Source organism: Pteronotus mesoamericanus, unplaced genomic scaffold (assembly GCF_021234165.1).
Source record: "Pteronotus mesoamericanus isolate MK-2021 breed Mesoamerican mustached bat unplaced genomic scaffold, CSHL_Meso_final contig_68, whole genome shotgun sequence".
Classification (NCBI taxonomy): domain Eukaryota; kingdom Metazoa; phylum Chordata; class Mammalia; order Chiroptera; family Mormoopidae; genus Pteronotus; species Pteronotus mesoamericanus.
Window position 1 is genome coordinate 2,310,583 of NW_026555234.1, and position 21,075 is coordinate 2,331,657.

Genomic DNA, 21,075 nt, shown 5'->3' on the forward strand with positions numbered 1-21,075 from the left:
TGGAGACAGCAGCTTGCGTGCTGCTTCTGTGCTCAGAGGGTAGGACGGAGCAGCAGGTAGGGATAGCCTGGTGAGTGTGCTGCAGAGGGCGCCAGCTGCGGGGAGAGCCCTGGAGGGCTCCAGGTCCGCCAAAGAGAATGGGGCGGAGCGGTGCATTGTGGGGCGGGGGGGCGATGTCAGACTCGGGAAGATGCTGGGGGAGGCAGCTGGCGAGGCGCAAGGACTGCCTTTCCGCAGCTTTGTTGAGACACGATTCATACGCCACATACACGCTTTACCCACTTGATGTGTACAGCTCCTAGTTTTTAGCGCAGGAAGCCACGGGCTGAAACAACTAGACTTGCGTTCTGTCCCTCGGGTCGAAGGGTTTGGCAGCAGTCTGGGGGCGCCCCGGAGGGCCCCGGGAGGATGGGGGACCGGCCGCTGAGACAGGCGCAGGGTGAGGGCTGCGTTCCGCAGGCGGCTGGGGCGCATCCCCCGCTGGAAGGCCAGTGTCACTTCCTGCCCGGACCCCTTCGCGGGTGTCTTCTCTGGCCCCACAGAGACTTGGTGGTGGTGCCTTTTCAGGTAATCGTGAATATTCTTCTTTGATACGGCACCAAAACTCAGCAAGCCAAAGTTTCTTAAAGGCCAGTGGCAATGTAGACTGACTGGTTTCGGTTCCTGGCTCTGTCCGCCACCAAATATGCAACCTTCCACAAGTCAGTTAATCTCGTAAAGCTTCAGTCTCTTCCCCTCTGCTGCCCTCCCCGGCACGGTGCTCACCATGATGTCTAAGTGCCAGCTGTGCACACACTGGCCTTCCCAGGGCGAGCGTGAGTGCAGGGGGCCTGAGCTTGTGTCGGTTCTGTCCCCAGTAAGTTCACTTGGGACGGCGTCTGGGGTTAAGAGGGAACGTAAGACAAATTACTGAGCCCAGGAAGGCATCTGCCCTCTTCTACCCAGGTAAGTGCCAAGCTGAGCTGGAGTTCAGGTGAACGATGGCCCCGGAGAGGCCGCGCTGCACAAGGACACTGGCTCTGCTGCCAGCTCCGTCACCTCTGCCTGTTCACGCTCACTAGGCTCTGTAACCTTTCCTTCCCAGCCATCAAGTCTTAACCTGCAAAATGGGGAAGAGTAACGCTTGCCTTGCACGCTGTTGTGAAGGATCAGAGACAATGAGGATTTGCGGAGAGTTCAGTACGGGGTGGGGAGGAGACAGCTGACAGCGGTGCTGTCCCCCCTCCTCACCCAGGCCTGTGGTTTCGGTTGCTGCATACAGGTGTGGACGTGAAAGACCATGCTCCGAAGCAGGAGACCCCCAGCAGCCTGCCGGCCCCTCCCCAGATGCCTCTGCCGGAGATCCCGCAGCCGTGGCTGGTGAGTTAGCCCCGCGGTCACGGCACGGATGGCCAGACTCCCGGCTGACTTCCGGTCCCAGGGGCAGGTGACGGAGGCCCGACTCTGGAACAGAGGGGCCTCCGAGCGGTGCAGGAGCTGCTGCGGGCCGCAGAGTGGGAGGCTGTGAGAGCGGCCCTCCCTCCCGGGGCTGGTGCTCCTTTCAGAATTCCTGCAGCCGCAGGCCCATGGCAACCTACTCTTGGATTGAAAAACCCCGGGGACTCAGCAGGCAAAGCAAGGGCAGCAGAGCCGGGCTTGAGCCTCTCTCTGGGTTAACTGAGTCTGAACTGTAGTCTGCAACTCTCATGCTCATTGTTATACTGCTCTTGGGTTTCTGAGCAAACACACACACACACACACACACACATGTTTTCAGGAGACAGGGCGCACCTATTGCAGGAATGTGTCTCTCACTTGACCTTGTGTGCTCAGGGTCTGTGCTGGGGTCCCTCGGCCCCCACTGCCAACGGGGCATCCCCCCACGTGCAGCTTTTCACACGCGTCCCCCCGTTCTGCCCCTGCCACTGTCCCGTTCGTCGGGTCGGGGAACTCAGACGTCCGCCCCCAACGGGAGCGCAGGTGTCGCACGGCAGCTCGTGTTCTCTGTGAACCGCCAGCCGCCTCTCCGCCAGGAGAGGAGCTGCCAGGAAGCGGGCCTGCACCTCGCGTGTTTCTGTCTCGCCTGGGCCCCGGCGGCCGCCGAGGTCGGGGCGCTCTGCGGCGAGCCTTTCAGAGGGGCGCGGAGGGCGATGGCCTTACTGGGCTCCCGCCCCAGTAAGCCTGCTTGTTATTTTTTCACTTATAATTTCATTTAATCCTGACAGCTTGACCTTGAAGGGCCCCCAAAGTAACCGAAAGCATGAATAGTATGTATACCCATGATTCACAAAAGGAAATCGGGGTCCAGTGAAGATACGTGATTTGCTCAAGGTCCTATAGTAACTAGGAAAGGCCAAAATTGTAACCCGTTCCTGTGACCTCACATCCTGCCCGTTGTCAGCGGTGCTGCTTGCGGGGCAGGGCAGCTGAGCCGGGCCACCTCCACGAGGGAGCCGCCTGCTCCGCAGCAGCCCGACGGCGCCCCCTGCCCTTCAGGGGAAGCTGGGACAGGCTGAAGGAGGCTGCTTCCTGGGAGGGCTCTGCTTTCCGCCGGATTTTTGTTTCCGTTGGTGCTGAGGCCGTGCCGTGGCAGGGCCTGCGCTCGGCGCTCACCCACGGCGGCCCTGCCCTGGCCGGGCCTGATCCGGAGAGTCACTGACGGCGCCTCGTCCCTGCCCTCCCCGACCCTCACCTCCGGGGCTTTCCCGCTCCCCCCCATGGACGCCCTGTCTCCGTTCAGCTCCCCTTGCTGCCTCAGCCTGCTTTCCGTGTTTGTGAGACATGCAAGTTTTTTATCGCTTTAGTATTTTATTTTTGTTTTTGGAAACATGGATGTTTTGATGTCAGTCCTTACCACCTGGTCTGTTGGTTGCCTTAGAGCCTTCCTACATATCAACACCTGAGAGATGAGACTGTGAGGGTCTCTAAGAGCACATGACAAAGTGAGGTGTTCTACCTGCCCCAGAGTTGAGACTAAAGCCCAGGATTGAAGACAGCAGAGCCGTTGGTTTCCTGGTGAAATCAGATGTGACCCTGTTAGTGGATGTGACCCATCTTGTCCCTTTGTTCCTTGTCTTTCAAGACTCTTGGAGTTCTGGTATAATTCCACGGCATCTTTGCGTTAATTCTGCTCGTGCTGGGTGGCTGTGCGCCGCATCGTGCCCTGTTTCTGGTAAGCCTGCCTGGGGCCGTGAAGGCGGGCACCGCCGCCGCCCCCCACCTTCCTCCTCGTGCGGAAGCGGAGCTAGAGGAAACCAGGGGTGTACTCGAGTATGGAATGCAGATTAAACAGCCATCAGGATGGAGTGGGGCGTGATGTGGGTAAGAACTTCTATTTTGTCCAGGAGACTCTTTACTCCAAATTCTTGATGCTGGGATTGAAACCTTTTTTGCAGTTTAGACTGCAAAGTTTTGCTGTCAACTGAACGTTACCCTGCCCTAGTCCTCAGTTTCCCTGGCGGCCTCCCGGAGGGATGGGCCGCGGCACAGAGGGTTGGGGTGCGACAGGGACACTGCCGGGTGTCACGGGTACGTGACGGAACTGGAACAGGAACCCTAATTTTCGTATGTCAGATTTTTGTCATTTTTGGCTGCTGCTCTTAACAGATGTTAATCATTGAAACCAGAAAAACGGAATCTGGCTGCCCCACCGTATGTAGAGTTTAGAGCAGAAAATGACTCCAGGGTCTAGGCTGGCGTTTTCTCTGATGAACTCAGGTCCCGTCGTCTGTTGGTGATTTAGCGCAAAGGACTAAGTAACGCATTGGGGTGGGAGGCGGGGAGGGGGCGGGGAGCAGCAGGGAAGCACAGCGCCCGTGGAGGGCGGGTGTGAGAGGGGCTGGGCGCGCTGGGCGCAGCGGTGCGGCTGCTCCCCGCCTCTCGGCTCGGCTCGGCCCCGGCCGCAGTCCGCGGTCGGCCGTGACCCAGGGTCGCCTTTCCTGCCAGTCCGTAGCCTCCAGGCCAGTGGTCAGCGCTGGCTCTGGCTGACTTATGGCCTCCCGGTCAGCTCTGAGCATGTATGGCCCTGGCCAAGGTCTTCATCTCCTGAGCCTCAGTTTCATTTGTAAAATCATAACCAGATTTCCAGTTACTTTCTAAACAAGAGAAAGTGTGTACAGAGTATCCCAGAGCAGCGTCTGACACATGGCAGGCAAACAATAAACGGTGCTGGTTGCGACGGTGCGGAAGTAATAGTGAGAATAATTACTATACTCGTACCATGCAATTATATAAAGACACTGTTTATTATTTACGGAGAACGGACTCTCTGTGAGGCTGTTCCTCAAAGTAGCAAAGGCAAATGCCAACGGGCTTTTTTCCCCAAGAAAACGGGGATTAAATTACAGCCACATTGTGAGCCAAGCAAGCCAGCAGATTACGCCGCTGCCCAGTTGTAAACTTCTAATAAGACCTGGAGGCCCTGAAGTAGGCATTTCCAGTGTCTGAGGCAGATAAGGTTCCCAAACTAAAACGTGACTGTCACTTAAGTATCCGTTTGTGGAAGGAATAGTTTGGTGGTTTTAAAAGTCATTAGCGCCTGGCACTGTGCTGTTTCTGTCTCTTAGGCCAAGCAAAGGCCCGTCCGTCTTTGTGGCAAACAGCCCGCCGTCTTTCTCCGCAGGTGCGGGGCGAGGCTGCGGTGGGGGACCCAGGCCCTTGTTTTCCCGGCAGCCCTGCGAGAGCCAGCCCGGGGCAGCGCCGCGATGCGTGCGGGGCGGGCGAGAGCTCCGCCCACGGATGGGTCTCTCCTGGCATGGGGAGAAGGCCGCACCGTCCAGGGAGAGTCGTGCCACGTCTGTGTGTCACGTTACCGCTTGGAAGGTACTTCTGAAGTACCCACTGTGGCCACAGATTGTAATGTCATTTACCACTGAGTGAGGCCACACAGCCAACTCTCACTAAAATTGTGAAATATCTCAAGCTGGCTTTGTGAAAATGGTAGAAATGGAATTTGAGAGCCGGGACAGACATGAGAGCTGGTCATAATCCAGCGCCTTCAGTTGCAGGCGGGGAGCGTGGGGCTCGGAGTGACGGGAAGGGGCAGGGACCCGGGACGGGCCGGCCCGGTGGCGTGCGCACCGAGCACTTGAGCGCTGGCGCCTTGCTCCTGCTCTCATTGCCTTCCTGTCCCTTGGGTCTCCAGGGTCCCTCTGGGAGACCTGCCTTCCTGTTTGGCACCTTTAGCGGCTCCTGCTGATGGTGGTTTCAGTGACTTGTTAGCCATGAGAGAGGGTCTGAAGGAGGGCTCTCCTCTGAGCGGCGGGACCTCCGGGGGACCGGGGCGCGCGCCGGGGGCGGGGCACTCAGGAGCGATGCACAGACCCTTTCTGCAGAGAGGATGCTCCTCTGGAAATATTACTTTTGGAGGGTATTACTTCCAAGACAAACTAGTTTATTTTCTGGTTTTAAAAATGATAAATATTTTGTAGAAAATCCAAGCTATACAGAAATGCGTAAAAAGAGAGAGAGAGAGAGAGACAGCCATATGTTAATGTTGCAGTGAATGTCTTTCTGCCTTTGTAGGTACGTAAGCACAACACATTCTATGTAGTGGACGCTTAGAACCTGTTTTCCTTCGTGTAACGGTATCTAGTAGGGGTTTTTCAAGTAAGCGTCTTGGAGATGCACAATCCTTTCGAATGTCCGCTCAGAGCTGTGTCAGTGTATCTAAGCAGCCTTCTCTTGGCGACACTTAGATTGTCTTCAGGTTTTGCTGAACTCACCTTTATTGAACATCTCTACACGTTTTTGATAACACGACCCCTTGACCTCCTTGGCACGTGCCTCCAGCAGGGGAGTTCTTGGCCCCAAGGGCGCCGCCGACAGCGTGTGCCGAAGCGCGGCCGCCAGAGGGTTTGGCAGGCTGGCGCGAAGCCCGTCCGCGAGGAGAGCAGGCAGCTCGGGGCGCCCTGGGCGTGCTCGCAGCGCTGGCATGGCTGGGAGAGCGGGCCCCGTGCCCCCGAGCTCCCGGCTGGAGGCATGGGCCTTGGACCGGACTCCCGGCCCCGGAGACCTTGGCAGCCCAGTGGTGCGGGGACAGCTATGGGGACAAGGAGAGGCACCTCTGTCAGCTCTGGGGGTTCGCGTCACCGTGTTCTCTTTGGGAAGGGGGCCCGGTGCCCGGAGCCGGGTATGCAGGGTGCGCACGGGCGACGGGCCACAGGTCTGCTCACTGCCGGAGGCCGGAGGCGAGGTGAGGGGCGTGTGGCCGGGGCCGGGCTGGGGTGCACGCGAGCAGGAGGGCCATGGAGACCCAGTCAGGGGTGGAGCCGCAGACCCTCCTGCTGGGCTGGTGCTCTTTTCTGCCGGAGGAAAGAGAGAGTTGACGGCCGACACCTGCGAGGTGAGAGTGGGCGTGCTCTTCTCCTGATGCCCTGTTGCTCCCCTTTGTCCCCCAGCCTCCTGACAGCGGGCCGCCCCCGCTGCCCACGTCCTCGCTCCCGGAAGGCTACTACGAGGAGGCTGTGCCCCTGAGTCCTGGGAAGGCTCCGGAATACATCACCTCAAGTGAGTGTCGGGTCCGCGGCCGCCGCTGGCTCGGGGTCGCAGGCTGTGGGAGAGCCCAGCCCTTTCCTGGGCACGAGAGGACAGGGCGCCCGAAGCCCTGTGCCGACGGGGAGGGAAGCCAGTTTTGAACCCCACGAGGTAAGTGCGGAGGGCGCTCAGGAAAGCCGAGAGCATCTCCCGAGTCCCGCTGGGGATTCGGGCTGTTGGGCCTCCACATCGGGGGAGTCTTGTTGCTGTGGAAACGTGTCCTGGCGACGCCTGTTCCCTTTGGTCAGAGGGGAATGCCTCCTGGCGGCACGTTCTCCAGGGCCTATCCCCTGGGCTGTGGTCACTGTGCCGTGTCGAGAGTGTCCCCCGGGTCGAGAGTGTCCCCCACGTCTGAGAGTCCCTGGGCACCCATAGGCATGTCGCCAGGCATTTCCTCCGTCCGGACAGGCTCTGGCGGGACGCTTTTCCCTGGGTTAGAGCGCGCTGCCTTGGCGCGACTCCTGTCCACGGCCTGCACGGGGCCTCTCCGAGGTCCGTCCCTGCGTTAGTGCCCAGCTTCCCCGTGCGGCAGGCGGACGCTGCGGGCCTTCCCGGAACAGCCCCGGGGCCGTGCCCTTGCAGCACTGGCCCTCGCTTTCCTCGCGGCGCTCTGCGGGCCGTGGGCGGTCGTACCCTCGGGAAGTGGAGGATCTGCGTGCGTGTACCCCACAGGGCAGCCAGTCCCAGCTGTGACGGCAGGGGCGGGGGGGGGGGGGCGCTGCAGCCCTGGAGCCCCTGCGGGCGCCGCTCACCTCCCCGGCCTTCCTGGGCGACCTTTCCTCCAGGCCGGGGCTGTTGTCCTGACCTCTGTCCCCTGGGCCTCTGCGGCGTACAGACTCGGGGTGCCCTGCTCGCCGCCCCGGCCACAGCACACAGCGTGCCGTCAGCCAAGCAGAGCCCCACTCGGGGCCACAGCCCGGCCCCCCAGCCTGCGTTCTGATCAGGAGGGGGACGTGCTGAAGCCCGGGCGCCGGGCCCTTTGCTGGCTCCCCGGGCCTGTTTTCTCGGCTCCCAGGAAGGTCCGATGGGCACTCAGCCCAAGGCCCGTGCACACTGGCTCGGTTTGGATGCAGAGGGGGCCAGCTCAGCGAGGAGGTCAGGCAGCGTCAGCGTGAGGCCTGCAAGCCAGACCCCGCACTTCTCTGCCAGGCGGGGACTGCGGGAAACCCCATGCAAGTCACGCCTGTGTCCGCTGCTCCAAAAGACAGGACATTGATTAGAAAACACACATAAAATTAAATGGCTTAAAGTGATTAAAAACATTCCTGGATTCCTTTGTTTCTAACAGCAATGAGTAAAATGATTTTTTTGACAAGGGTATTTCCTAGCATTTGGGACATTTAGTTTTCTAGCTTTTCAAGATATTAGAAATGGACACGTCCTGTCCCTTAGAGAAGCCACTCCTTAGTTGCTGACCGCTGGACACTTTGGTGAGCTAATTCCAGGAGTAGGAGTGATGGAGGGACTCATGCTCGGGACGGCGAGTCAGCCGTGACGGCACTCTGTGGCGTCTTTGATCGTTACCCGTGGTTCACTGACCTGCCCTCCCGCCGCCTCGAAGGACAGTGCAGGCCAGGCCAGGGCCATGCCGCCCCGCTCCCTGTGGGCTCCGCGGCAGCCCTGGAGCCCTGCCTCAGGACTCGTAAATGTCCTGGGAGAAGTGTCCTAACTGTGGAGCACAGCCCAGGTCCAGGTGGGGACCCAAGGAGCAGCCTGCGGCAGGTTGGGGCCTGTCGGGAGGGAGGCCGGTAAGGGCTGGGGAAGAGAAAGAGCACCCTGAGGCCCCCTCCCGCCTCTCACTCCAAACCTGGTGACACGGGTGGCCAGCAGTCCCACGGAGCTGCACACACCTGGCCCGGGACTCAGAAGAGACCATGCAGGGGCCGCAGGCCCATGACTGCCCACGCCAGCACGGAGTGCCAGCCATTGCGACCAGGATGCATGCCACGTGGCAGCGGGCCCCCCTGCTGCCTTCCACCCGGCCCACAGGCTCCCTTGTGGCCAGCCTGAATGAGAGTCGTCTGGGACGGGGATCTGGGGGGACATCGCCCATTGCAGCCTTGCTGAGCCGAGGCTATGGGACACCTTTGCCGCGACCCTCCGCCAGTGGGCACTGTGCACACCTCGGAAGTAGCGACTTTCCCAGTGAAGACGATGGCCCAGTCATGGCTCAGCATAGCACGCTGCACCAGCCACCCGCGTGACGTCAACTCCCTGATGCCCCAAGGACACACGGTCCATCCTCCCGCTCTGGGGAGGGGCCCTGGCTCCTGGCAGAGGCTGACCCCCCCCCGCCCCCCCGTCGAGAACCTCTTGCTCACAATGGCGTCCGCAGCTGTTAGCGCTTCCCACACTGGGGAGGGGGGCCGTCGGCGGGGGAACGAATGTGTTTATCATACACAAATGTGTGCGCATCGAAACAGGAGGACACGCTTGCAGCTACTTCAGTCCTTACTGTTCCAGCAGCCCGTGTCGTGGCTGGTGTTTAGGACCTCCTCCTCCCCCTTTTAAGGGCGGAAGGGCTTCTGTACAGCCGCTCCAGGGACAGTCTGGACCGCTGATTTGCTGTCCACAATGACCTGTGACCACAGTCCTCAGTGCCATGTGACCTTCTCCCCCGTTCCTCTTGGCACAGGCTTGGCATCCCTGGTGTCCTTAGCGACAGTATTGCACAGGCCTCTTAACTGGTCCCCTTCTCTCTGCCACCCCAACTCAGCCCCTTCATAGTGTGTCACCAAAGTTACCTCTTCAGTCACCTGCGTGTCTGGCTCAAAACCCTTCACTTCTTTTTTGTGATTTAAAATTCCACTTCAGCATCCGATCTTTCCCTTCTCCCCTCTCAGTAACGGCTCTTTGTGAGAGAATTAAAATGCAGGAGTGACCACTGAGTACAAATTATAATTCGGTCTCCCGTGAGCAAAAATGTGAACTCTGCCCTGCACAAGGTCTATCGTTCCCACCGCATTCACCAAGCCGTGCGGCCTGTTGCTCCAGCCGAAGCGTCTCCTTGCCTGTCGTTCGTTCCTGCTCAGGTGTCCGCTCCCCAGGCAGGCTGGAGAAGGAATGCCTTCCAGCGTCGGGGGTGGAGGGGACAGGGAGGAGCAGGACTGACGTCCGACGCCAGTCCCGCCCGTCACTGGTGCCCACTAAGCCCTGGCGGTGCAGCCATCCTTTGGGGGTTTGGCAGGTACACTTTAAGTTCACCTGACAGTTCTTCTTTCTGCAGACGCTTGCACACGTGCCCTGGGCCAGGCGTTTTGTACCTGTGGGGACGACCCTTTCCGACAGGGTCTCCCTTCCCTTGGGGGGCCTGCGGCCTGGTGTGGGAGACAGACAGACCCCATGACAGTGCAGCAGGGCAAGTTGTGTGCTGGGTGGTGCAGGAGCACCCAGGACGGGCATCTCGCCCCGCGCCCACCAGGCAGGCACAGCCAACGCACGACGGAGCGGCTACTCTCAGGCGCTTAGCGCCCACGGCCTGGAGGCGGGGAGCCGGAGGCTAGAGCGCAGCCCGTCCAGCCTGGGGAGAGCTGCTCTCCTCCACGGCGCACAGGCGGCCGCCTTCCCCCAGTCCTACCTGGGCAGAGAGAGCCGGTCAGAATAGGGCCCTGCCCTGTGACCCCATTTGACCTTCATGACTTTGAAATCTCCTTCTCCAAATACGGTGACACAGGGGCTGGAGGCTCAGCACGTGGCTTTGGGTGTCCCTGTGGCATGGAGTGAAGGGGTGTGAGTGTCTCTGCAAGTCCTAGGGTCACCTGAAGGGGGGGTGGCCTTGGGCTGGATCCAAACGTTAGAAAGGGCTCGTGCATGTAACGATGCCAACAGGGAGTAGGACATCGCAGCCCAGAAAGAACTTTGACACGAAGGGTGGGCGGGGGAGCAGGGGACCTCTGTGGCCCGGGGTCTCATTTGGTGGGACGCACCACGGGACTGGGGCGGTGTCACCTGGCAAGGCCACGGCAAGGATTCCGCAAGGCCGCGTCTGCCGAGTGTCCAGACGGTACCGAGCAGTCTAGAAATGGTTTTTCTCGGTACAGGACTTTCACTCACTTTAATTTGAAGTCCTCCATTGAGTTTCCACTGCCCAAGTCTAGGCGCCCTTTTTCCTTGTCTGCATTCAGTCAGGCTCCCCAGTGCCGAGTGCAGACGCCGTGTGCTCACCGACAGAGTGACGCGGCCCTGAGCCCAGGTACAGATTCTGTGACGAGGTCTTTCTTTACCTTTCTCCTTCCTTCCTTCCTTCCTGACAGCTTATGACTCGGATGCAATGAGTAGCTCTTATGAATCGTATGATGAGGAGGAGGAGGATGGAAAGGGGAAGAAAATGCGACACCAGTGGCCCTCGGAGGAGGCCTCCATGGACCTGGTAAAGGACGCCAAGATATGCGCCTTCCTGCTGCGCAAGAAGCGCTTTGGACAGTGGACCAAGTTGCTCTGCGTCATCAAAGATACCAAACTGCTGGTAAATCCGCCTCGCGAACCGATTGCTCTTGTGTTGGGCCAGTATGCCTTCCTGGGCAGTCTCACTTGGTGGCGTTTATACCCATCAATGCCCGCCACCGCAAGGGGGAGAGGGCAGCGCAGACCTCAGAACTTGCAGCGTGCTCGCAGCGTCCGCGCTGGCCCCGCCGCTATCCGCTGGCGCTGGCGGACATGGCTGAGTCGTTAATACAGGGTTTTACCAGCTCCCTAAAGCCAGCAGCGGGCAGAAGCCTCCCTTCTGGCAGTGTGTGTGGTTTGCGTCAGTGCAAAGGCACAGCGCTGACCTTGCCAGGAGCTGCAGGATGGGTGTTCTCATCCGCAGTGAGTCAGTGGATTCCTCAAAGCCGGGCTGGAGGAGCGGGGTGGTGGCCAGCCCTCTGGAGGGGTGTGGCCGGACAGGAAGTTCTTCCGGAAAGCCGAGGCCTGCTCTCTCCCTTTCTTTTCTTTCCTCTTTTCTTTCTCTTTTTCTCATCCCCTCCTTCCTCCCTCCTTTCTCTATCTTTTCTCTCTTTCTCTCCTCTCTCTCTCTCTTCTTTTCTCTCTTCCGTTCGTTCTTTCCTTGATTCCACTGAGAGGCCAAGCAGGCAGATACAGTAAGTCACAGAGCAGCGGGCCCCGGAAACCGACCTGCAGCCATGGGCCTGGCTCCAGCCAGGATGGTGCTGAGGAGGCCGGCAGGTCTCCCTGCCTCCCCTCCTTCCTTCCCAGCTGTAGAAACCTCAGTTGATTTAGAGTTTTAGAGCATGTTTTTGCTTTTTGTTTTGCTCTTGTTGCAAATAAAATTAATTTGCTCTTCAAATTAACCTTGAGAAAAAAAATCACTGAGAGTCCTATCATTAAAACAGCACATGCGAAGTCATGTTTCTATATATCACTCTTTAGTGAGGCAGATAGCTTTTTAGGGATTCATGTGTGAATCATGGCAATCTTATTTTACTAGATTCTTAGGGCATTGTATATTGTTGAATTAATGGTTTTGTTCAATTTTTTTAAAAAAACAGAGTCCAAGTTTTTTCCACTTGCATGGCGTGAAATCTCCCATATTTAGAACATGCCAGAAATGATGCTGTGGGGGGATTTGACAACAAAGAATGGGGAAAAAAGATGGGTAGGGCGGGTGTGGTCCTTATGAACACTCTGACATAATGGCCGCAAGATGTGGACGTGTCACAGAGACGCGTGTGAGCAGCGCCCAGGCGCCTGGTGGGGGCTCCAAGCAGGCGGAGCCTGTGGCACGCAGGCCAGCGGCTCGGAGGGGCGCGTCCCCGCGTTCACCCCTCTACTGTGCCCTGTCTCCCCACCTTCCCCTCCTTTTTCTTCACTTCCATCTCCTACCAGAAGCCCTATCTTTACAACCAGGGTGGTAACACCTGCCACGTAGAGTAGCTGTAACTATTTCAGAAGAAATTGATGGAAAGCCACGTGAATGCACTGTTTTCAATAAAGTGCAGAGTCAAAGTTAACTTTTTTTTTTTTAAGTTGGTTATTTTTATTATGAAGGTTTTTTTGGTTCAAAAATGGCCTATGACCCAGGCGACCCCGGTTGACACTGAAAAAGGATGGGCAGTGACCACAAGAGCACAGGCCTCCGCGCCTGGACAGCGCAGAGCCTGGGGTGGAGCCGGAACGCGGGCTCTGGGCGCCCGCGAGCACACTGCTGCCACTGTCTGTGCCCAGAGCCCCCTCCAGTCCCCAAGGACCTGTGCCCTCACTTGTAGAAAGGGGTCCCAGCGGACAGCTCGTCCACGGCCGCGGTCCCTTCCCAGTGGGCCCGCATCTGATGTCACACCTGGGACAGCCTGATGGCGCGCTTCAGCCCCAGAGCCCCCCGTGGGTCTGCCCGCCGAGGCCTTTCAAGGGCCGGCCGCCTCACAGCGCAGCCCCTGCCCGGCGGGCCTGCTCCCTGCCCCTCTCCTGCCGGGCCGCCCTCGGGGCGCAGCGAGTGAGCGTCCTGCCGCCGCTCTCGCTTTCGGCAGCTGACCCTGGAGCGCCCCTGCTCGGACCTTCCGGCGGCAGCGGGTCAGGTCACGGATGGGGCAGCCTTCCAAGGCGTGTGGCCCCAGGAAAGTCTGAGCTGCAAAGGTCCCCTTCCACGCCCGCGTCTCTTCTGCTCACTCGGAATGCGGGGCAGCAGGTGCAGGGTGGGCGCTCCCTGCAGGCCCAGCTGCGCTGGTTCCCATGGAGTTTTTATCTTTCCTTTTTAGACAGAGGAAGCATCCGTTGAACTTTTTAGAAAAGTAGACCTGTTCCATCCGTGTGCCCTTCAAGAGCCATGATTTTAGAACTGTCAATAATTATTTTGGAACGTAGGAATCTGTTTACTCATTCCTCCATCGCAGATGGCTTAGGACTCACATGGTTTGGGGCTGGAGTCCTGCATCTGCCACTTGCTCGGTCACCTGACTTTGGCAAGTGACTTCACCAAAGCCAGGTTACTGAACTCAGTTCCCAAGCGAGGCTGATACAGTCTGCGGACGGACACCTGTGACATCGAGGCACCTGAGGTGCCTCGTGTAAGGACGGCAGTCCCGACCAGGTGACAGACGTTACTGGTACCAATACCATAAGAAAATAACAGTAGCTCACTTCACAAATGAAGAAACAGGCTCAGAGCGCTTAAGAAACTTCCCCGGACCCAGGTTAAATTAGTAGGAGAGACAGGGCCCAGGCAGCCGACTTCCTCCCTGGACACGTGCATTGGCACAAAAAGGCATGTGCTTCTAGTCCCCAGGACACCACTGAACCACGGGGGTTGGGGGGGCGGGCAGGGCCCCTCAGTACGAGGGTGGGGCCCCAGGCTTACAGACCTAGAATGATGGGAACTAGACCCTGGTCTTCCCCCAGCATATGGCCTGCGGCGCGCACGCGGGCATGTAAACGGAGCAGCGACTAGGCAGCAAACCTTACACGCGGGCATGTAAACGGAGCAGCGACTAGGCAGCAAACCTTACACGCGGGCATGTAAACGGAGCAGTGACTAGGCAGCAAACCTTCGCAGGCGTTTTTGCCTCTTAGGTGTTGATGTTGATGCTCTCACTGAAATCACTCCTCTGTCCTTCAAAGAGGGTAGAGACGGACGGGCGGCCACCCCAGGGCTGTGCTCTTTCAACCAATGTAGGAACTCGTGTTCACGCACCTTTCTGAGAGCCCCGCGGGGACAGAGCCGGTCGGCGGGTCACTGACGGCGGTAGGCTCGGCCGGCCTGATGAGCAGGCGTGTTCTCACGTGTGTGGGCCGTGGGTGTGGAGCGGCAGGCGCAGTGGGAGGCTGCAGGCCCGTTTCCCAGGCACCCCCCTGCTGGGTCTGACCCCCGATGCCGCGCGCACCCTCCCATTCCCTCTGCACCCGCCCGCGCCCCGCGCAGCCTGACTGGCGCCCCCGTGTCGCACGCAGTGCTACAAGAGCTCCAAGGACCAGCAGCCGCAGATGGAGCTGCCCCTCCCGGGCTGCAGCATCACCTACACCCCGAAGGATGGCAAGAAGAAGAAGCACGAGTTGAAAATCGCTCAGCAGGGCACGGACCCCCTGGTTCTTGCGGTCCAGAGCAAGGAGCAGGCCGAGCAGTGGCTGAAGGTGAGCTGTCGCCGCGGTTCGGGGATCTGCTGCTGCGGTAATTTGTACTTTTTCAAGCACAGGCAAACGTCGGTTAACCGGAATAGTTTGGTCTCGGATCAGTGGTGGTTCTGATTCTTTTCAGAGTAATCACTTTACCTCATCTTCAAAAGACAAGCTGGTCCCCATTTGCAGGCCGCTTCTAGAACTTTCTTTCTTACTTTGCTTTTCTAGTTTCATTTTATTGTGTCTGGATATAGGCTCTTATTTTATTTATTCTGCTTGGGATTCCTTAGGCTTCTGAAATCACTGGCTTGTTGTCTTTCTAGGTTTCAGAAAAATTTTCAGCCATTTCTCCTAAAATATACCTTTACATGCTTTCCTCCCCTCCCCCAAATACATTTAAATCTATGTTAGACTTTTTCAGTATATTATACTTATCTTCTCTTCATATTTACTGTCCTCCTTTAAAAAAGATTTTTTAGTCTGGGTAACTTTTTGTTACTTTCCAGCTTATTCTTTTTCTTGTTAGCTGTGTCTGATCTGCTGTGAACTTTGTTCCTGTTCAATATGTCCTTAGTTTTGGTAGGGTGGTTTTTAATTTTAGGGTTTCGGTTGTTTTATTAGGAATGTGCTTGACGCTTTTTTTTAATTCTTTTTTAAAAGATTTTATTTATTTTGAGAGAAAAGGGAAGGCAGGGAGAGAAACAGGGAGAGAAACATCAATGTGTGTGCCTCTCGCAGGCCCCCTGTTGGGGACCTGGCTTGCAACCCAGGCATGTGCTCTGCCTGGAAATCAAACCAGCGACCCTTTGGTTCTCAGGCCGACGCTCAGTCCACTGAGCCACACCAGCCAGGGCGTTTGCTTGACTTTTTCTCTCTCTCCCAGGCACACAGCAGGCCTGGGTGTTTGGGCCGTGGTTCTGGTGGAGTTCGCTGGACCCTCCTCTCTCTGTCATTGCGCTTGTTCTTGTGTCCGTCCGCCCGTCTCCTGTGCCCCCACGCGCTCTGATGATCACGCTGGCCATTCTGTTTGGAAAAGAATCATTTCAGTAACTTTTCGTAACAGCTTTATTGAGGTGTAACTCACAGACCATACAATTCACCCTGTGAAAGTGATTCACTGGTCTTTAGTGTATTCAGAGTTGTGCAACTGCCTCCATTAATCTAATTTCTGGACAGCTCGTCACCGAGAGCAAATCCCTACTCCTCCTGCTGACAGCCAGCGCCCCACCCCTGGCCCCACCCCAGCTCCAGGCAACCGCCGCCTCCTGTCCCTGTAGGTTTGCCTGGTCAGCATTTCCTACAGATGCCCTCACGCAGCACATCCCGTGTGCCCGGCTTCCCTCACGTACGGCCCTGTTCCAAGGCCCCTCCAGGCTATAGCGTGCATCCGCACTTCATCCCTCCACGCTGCTGTGTGTGTGTCGGGGCTGGGGGTCTATCGTGTAGCCCGTGGGCTTAAGAGTCACACCTGGGTTTTCTTCTAATACCTTTACATAGTGTTCGCTCTTACATTCGGACTGTGATCCTTCTTTTATCAATACAAACTGCTGGCATCCCATGTTGTCATAAACACATTATCAGGCTATTAATATCTGAGATGCAGCTTCAGCGTGGCCGTTAGGTCTCTTCAGAGTAAGGCGCCAGGCCCCGGGCAGGCACGAGAGCGGAGGGCTAGTCAGCCGGGGCGCGGCGCGGCTCGCCCTCCTGCCCGCGGCGTGCTGAGCATTTCTCGCCTTCGGTCTGCAACTCCTGTCACCAGCAGCTCTTGCCAGGGTTAACTGGCTCTGCGTGTGTGCGCACAGATGCCAAAAGCATGAGCCGCTTTGTCGGGGTCAGTGAGAAGACAAGAGCCAGCATTCCCAGAAACGAAGGGGTCAGGTTTCCATAAAAATGTGCGGAGATTGTGTGTCTGGGGAGGAGGGCTCAAATTAAAAGCAAACAAAGCACCACAGAACATGTAACAATCTGTTTTTTGAAGGATTTGTGATTCTGAATTGGATTCGACTCTCTTAAATATGTATTGAACTTCTCACAGGGTACAGCTCTTTAAGATGAAATCAATAGTGCAGAAACCTCATCTGTAGCTGCTCAGCTCGTTTGGGCAATAAACCCTTCATTACACCCTAATTAACTCTGCAGGGAGCACATGGCCCTGAACAGAGACCGGAGCAGAAGGCTCCAGGCCGCTCTCCGTGCTGGGATGGGACTGCCGTTCCGTCGGGGAAAGGACAAGCCGTCTGGCGATGCGGGTGCACCAGTGCCCCTGACCTGGCCGGCGCGCCTGGGTCTGCTCGGGCCCCTGAGCGCCGCGCGCCGCGGGAGGAGCCACTGCGCTGCACCGGGGCGGAAGTGGCAGCAGGGGGGACCCCAATGGCGTGATTCAAACCCACAGATGTCGGGGCGGGTTCCCCAGGGACAGAGCGTCTGTCAGGGAGCTGCGACGGCTCAGGAAGCGGACCTGGTGACTTCAGTGACGGCTCAGGTCCCTGAACCGTTGCTGGCCATCCGGACTCAATGGGAAACGGGCGAGAGCCATGGGGACGGCCCAGTGGCCAGGCGCGAGTGCTGTCCCTGCATCGGGACAGCCAGGGTGGGCTGTGTGGGTGCTGCAGGCCCCTCCCCGCTTTTAAAAATGTTGTTTCCCTGAGGATTTCAGAAATCTGTGCAGAGGACTGGGGAAGGTTGTCATGAGGAGTTACGTATTTTATGTGACGGCCAGCTGTCTTTCCTTCTGCTTTTTAATTCATTCTTTTTCCCCCCCATAGAGAATTTCAAGTCCAATTTATTTCTTCATTTCCTTTCTTTTCCCTTTAATCAAACTATTTTTTTAGTTGTTCTTACATACTAGACATTGGGAATACCCACATGAGAAAGCGTGGCCCTTGTATGAAAATGAGCACAGCTTTACAGAAGGAACAGACCTGTAAATATGCGACACGCCCGGGACCAGTGTCTGACGGGGGGCCTGGCTGTGGCACGTAGAGGGGCAGCTGTCCCGCCTCCTGACGTGGGCGGTCAGCACGGACTTCCTGGTCACGTGAGACCCAGGCCGAGTCTTGAAGGAGAAGTCCTGTTTAGCCAAGAGAAAAAGCACATGACCTCCAAAGCCGCCACCCGCAGGACCGCACGCCTGTGTCTGGTGGGAGCGGTGCGGCCAGAGGGCTGTGTGTGTCCTCCCACTGAGGCAGCGAGGCGGGGGGTGGCGTGGCCACAGACAGGGCCCTGCAGGGTGCCTTTGCGGGGTCAGCCTTTCCGAGCAAAACAAAGAACTCTGAACTTCAGGGTTGATTAGCTCGTGGAACATTTTCATTTAATGCTGTAATCGTAGGAAGAGAGCTCAGGCTCCGGGATAAGGACTTGGCTGGACACTTCACAGCCACTCCATCGCTGTGGGTCACAGAGAGCCCCGGGCATTCTCGCCTGTCTTCTGGAAGGGGGGGTAAGGCTCGAAGGCCAGGCTGCTCCGTGTCCCAGATGGAGGGAGGGGCAGAAGCAGGGCCCAGACCCCGGTTCCGTCTGACCCAGACGCCCAGGAGTCCCCGCGCGATGCGGTACACTTTTCCCAGAGGCTTTAGAGGCAATAAAAGTTTGCCTTCTGCACCAAAGACGTGATGAACACATTGGGGTGGTCAAGGAGTTAAAAACAACAAAAACAACAACAAAAACCCTGCTAGAAAAAGTAGTAAAATCAGCATGAAACAGAGAAACTGAGCAAGACGCCCCTGGGCTGAGGCCGCACTCACCGTCAGCAAGGACAGCACCACGGCAGCAAGCCGTCCGGGTTGTTTCTTTTCTTTTTGTCTGTTTTGGCCTCCAATGTGGACATGGCTCCATCTTTTCAGAGAACAGCTGAGCAGCAAGGTGGCTGGAGACGCAGGCCCAGCTGGTGAGTCCCTGGCCCAGTCCCGACCCAGTGCAGGCCAGCGAACTTGGGTGTGGCCTGGAGGTCGTGTTGCGAAATCACTGCACAGATATCTGCACTTGGGCGTTGTGGTTTTTTCCCCCTGCTCAGAAGGCACTTGGGTTTAACTCAGATTGCAGCTTAGCTCCCCAAAACATAGAAGACATTCTGAAAGATTTGCCTGCTAACTTGTCTGTTAGAAGAGTGTGGGTTCCACCGAGCCGGGAACCTTGTCTTTCTGACTGACGGAGGGTCCCCAGGCATCAGAGCCACTCGCAGCTCCCTGTGGGTGCTCAGGGACAGGAGAAGGACAGTGGGTGACTGTGGGCGGCTGTGAGCACCAGTGGCGCTGGCCGCCGACCCCTGTGTGTAAGCCTAGGCCAGGGTCGCCCTCCGCCCCCTCTGCCCAGACCACGGGATGCTCGCCTAGGCTGTGTCCGGGATGACAGCAGCCGCCGGGTTTTCACTGTACACACGCCAGGTGCTGGAGGAAGCTTTTTTCAGGGAGGGTCCCATTGTCTCTTAATGAAACCAAAGATAAATAGCAAGATGGGTCATCTTGACCCTCTTTCCTTTGCTGGGGAGGAAACCAAGGCTCAGAGGGGGTATGACTTGCAGCCAGTAACTGATGTTCCCCGCCTCACATGTCGCTGAGAAACCAGAACCGGTCTGACGGGAGCGTTCTGACTCCCGGCACCGAACACGCTGGCCTCGCGTCCTCCAGCTTGTCCGGAGGCCGTGCTGCCCTCCAGGCTCAGCGTGCTTCTCGCCTCCTCCCGGGGCGCCCCCTCTAGTCCCCTCCCTACATAGAGACTGCTGGGAGGTCCCCATGCTGGGCTCTCTCTCCCAGCTCTCTCCCTCCTCCTCCCCGCTCCTGGGAGGCCTGCTGTCTAGGTTTGCCCCCAGCCCCCTTGTCCCTTCCGGCTGTCCTTTCCCTCGCAGACTTCCACCAGCCTCCTCTGTTGGCTCCGCCCCACGTGCTGACCGGCTCTGGGGCTTTCTCCGGGACCCTTGGTCTCTGCCTGGTCTCGCCCTCCCATCCAGACCTTTTGCCACCAACTCCCTAGTTTATCCCTAACCCCACCCAGAAGTTCCCACCTGCAAACATGCCGGCCCAGCCCCTCTTCCACCCATCCTGCTCCTCTGTCTCCTCCAGCCGAGTCAGCGGGATCCGGGAGCTGTCCTGACTCGGCCCCTTCCCTCACGCCCCACGTCTAACCCGTCTGCAGGACCTGCCGAGCCTTCCTCCGGATCTCGCCCTGAACCCCTTCCCTCCGCTCTGTCGCTGCCACGGTCCCTCCCGTCCACCTGCCGCCTTCTTGTGTGCGGCGACCTCCAGCACTGGCCCCTCACTCACTCTCCTGTCCTTGTTTTTCTGGCACCTTGTCATTCTTTCTTCCCACAATGACAAGAGGGCCCTCCACCACCTGAGGATACTAGAAAGTTCATTCTGGCTGAGGCACCGTCTCGCGGCACTTGCTGCATCTGCACTTCTCAGCTGGGGGAGCTGAAGCCCCGGGCAGCCCCTTAGGTTGCGCAGGGTGAGTGCCAGGCGAGCCTGGCTTCTGGGGCCTGCTGCCGCTTCCGGACGGGCGAGGCGCCGTCCCGTCCCTGGAGGGCTCCCAGGCTTCTCCTGCGCTGAGTCCGACTCCGCTCTCCTCGCAGCCCAGAGGCCCTGTGTGACCTGGCTGCTCCTGGCCACTCCTGCCCCAGCTCCTGCCCCATGGCCCTGTGGGTTGTCCCTGAACTCCGCACGCCGCCGCAGGCCTTTGTACCTGCCGTCCCCGGCGCCCGGAACCCTTGCCACCAGTTCTTCACGGGCCGGATCCTGGCCATTTGGCCCATGCCGGCCTCTCTTGGGCTCCTTCTCTGCATCGGCCACGCCTGCTGGGTAAAGGCCACTCGTTCTTGGGAGCCCTCCCCGCGGTCTTACACCCCGCATTGTGGGCCGCGCTCACTGTGCGCGTGACCCTCAGTCTCCGGGACTGTCGCCCTGCAAGAGCAGGGCCCACTCGCACTCGTTGTTCCCCTCACACCCCAAAACCTGCGTCCGCACCAGGCGCAGACGGACCTCGGTGAGCGGGTGCCTGTGCGAACGACGGGTGCCCAGCGCCCGCGGCCTCTGGCTGCACCGTGTGCTCCATTCATCTCAAGCTCCAACCCCTCACCTAAGTGTTTCTGCCTTTGGACACACTCAAAAATGTCACCCTTGTTGCAGGTGATCAAAGAAGTCTACAGCGGCTGCAGTGGGCCCGTGGATTCTGAGTGCCCGCCCCCATCAAGCTCGCCTGTGCACAAGGTAGAGCTGGAGAAGGTAAGGGCGTGTTCTCCCCAGGACTCGAGGCCTCCCCTCAGGCCTCGGCTACGTTCCCCGAGGCTTCCGGCCCTTCCAGTGAGACGGGGAAAGGAGACAGCCTGCTTCCTGTGCGTTGCAATGGCCCGCTCGCTCAGTGCGAGGCCTGAGTTGGCCGTTTTATGGACTGTGGTGGCCTTGTTCGTCCCAGTTCTAGACAGAGAAGTGGATTAAAGGTGTCGAGGGCCTTCAAGGTCACCTAGCTATTCTGTGGCAGAGCGGAATCTGTGCACTTCAGGAAACCAGCAGACACCGCAGACGTGTA

At 58.2% G+C, this 21,075-nt stretch overlaps 1 protein-coding gene across 1 annotated transcript in view; it reads left to right on the top strand.

The window, feature by feature from the left end:
* Positions 1-21,075, top strand: part of AFAP1 (actin filament associated protein 1) — an 88,032-nt gene that overhangs the window by 37,064 nt on the left and 29,893 nt on the right. Inside the window, exons 4-8 of the mRNA XM_054581828.1 lie at positions 1,262-1,359; positions 6,378-6,486; positions 10,767-10,978; positions 14,392-14,571; positions 20,676-20,771. Coding sequence (XP_054437803.1) covers positions 1,262-1,359; positions 6,378-6,486; positions 10,767-10,978; positions 14,392-14,571; positions 20,676-20,771 — 695 coding nt within the window. The remainder of the gene's footprint in view (positions 1-1,261; positions 1,360-6,377; positions 6,487-10,766; positions 10,979-14,391; positions 14,572-20,675; positions 20,772-21,075) is intronic.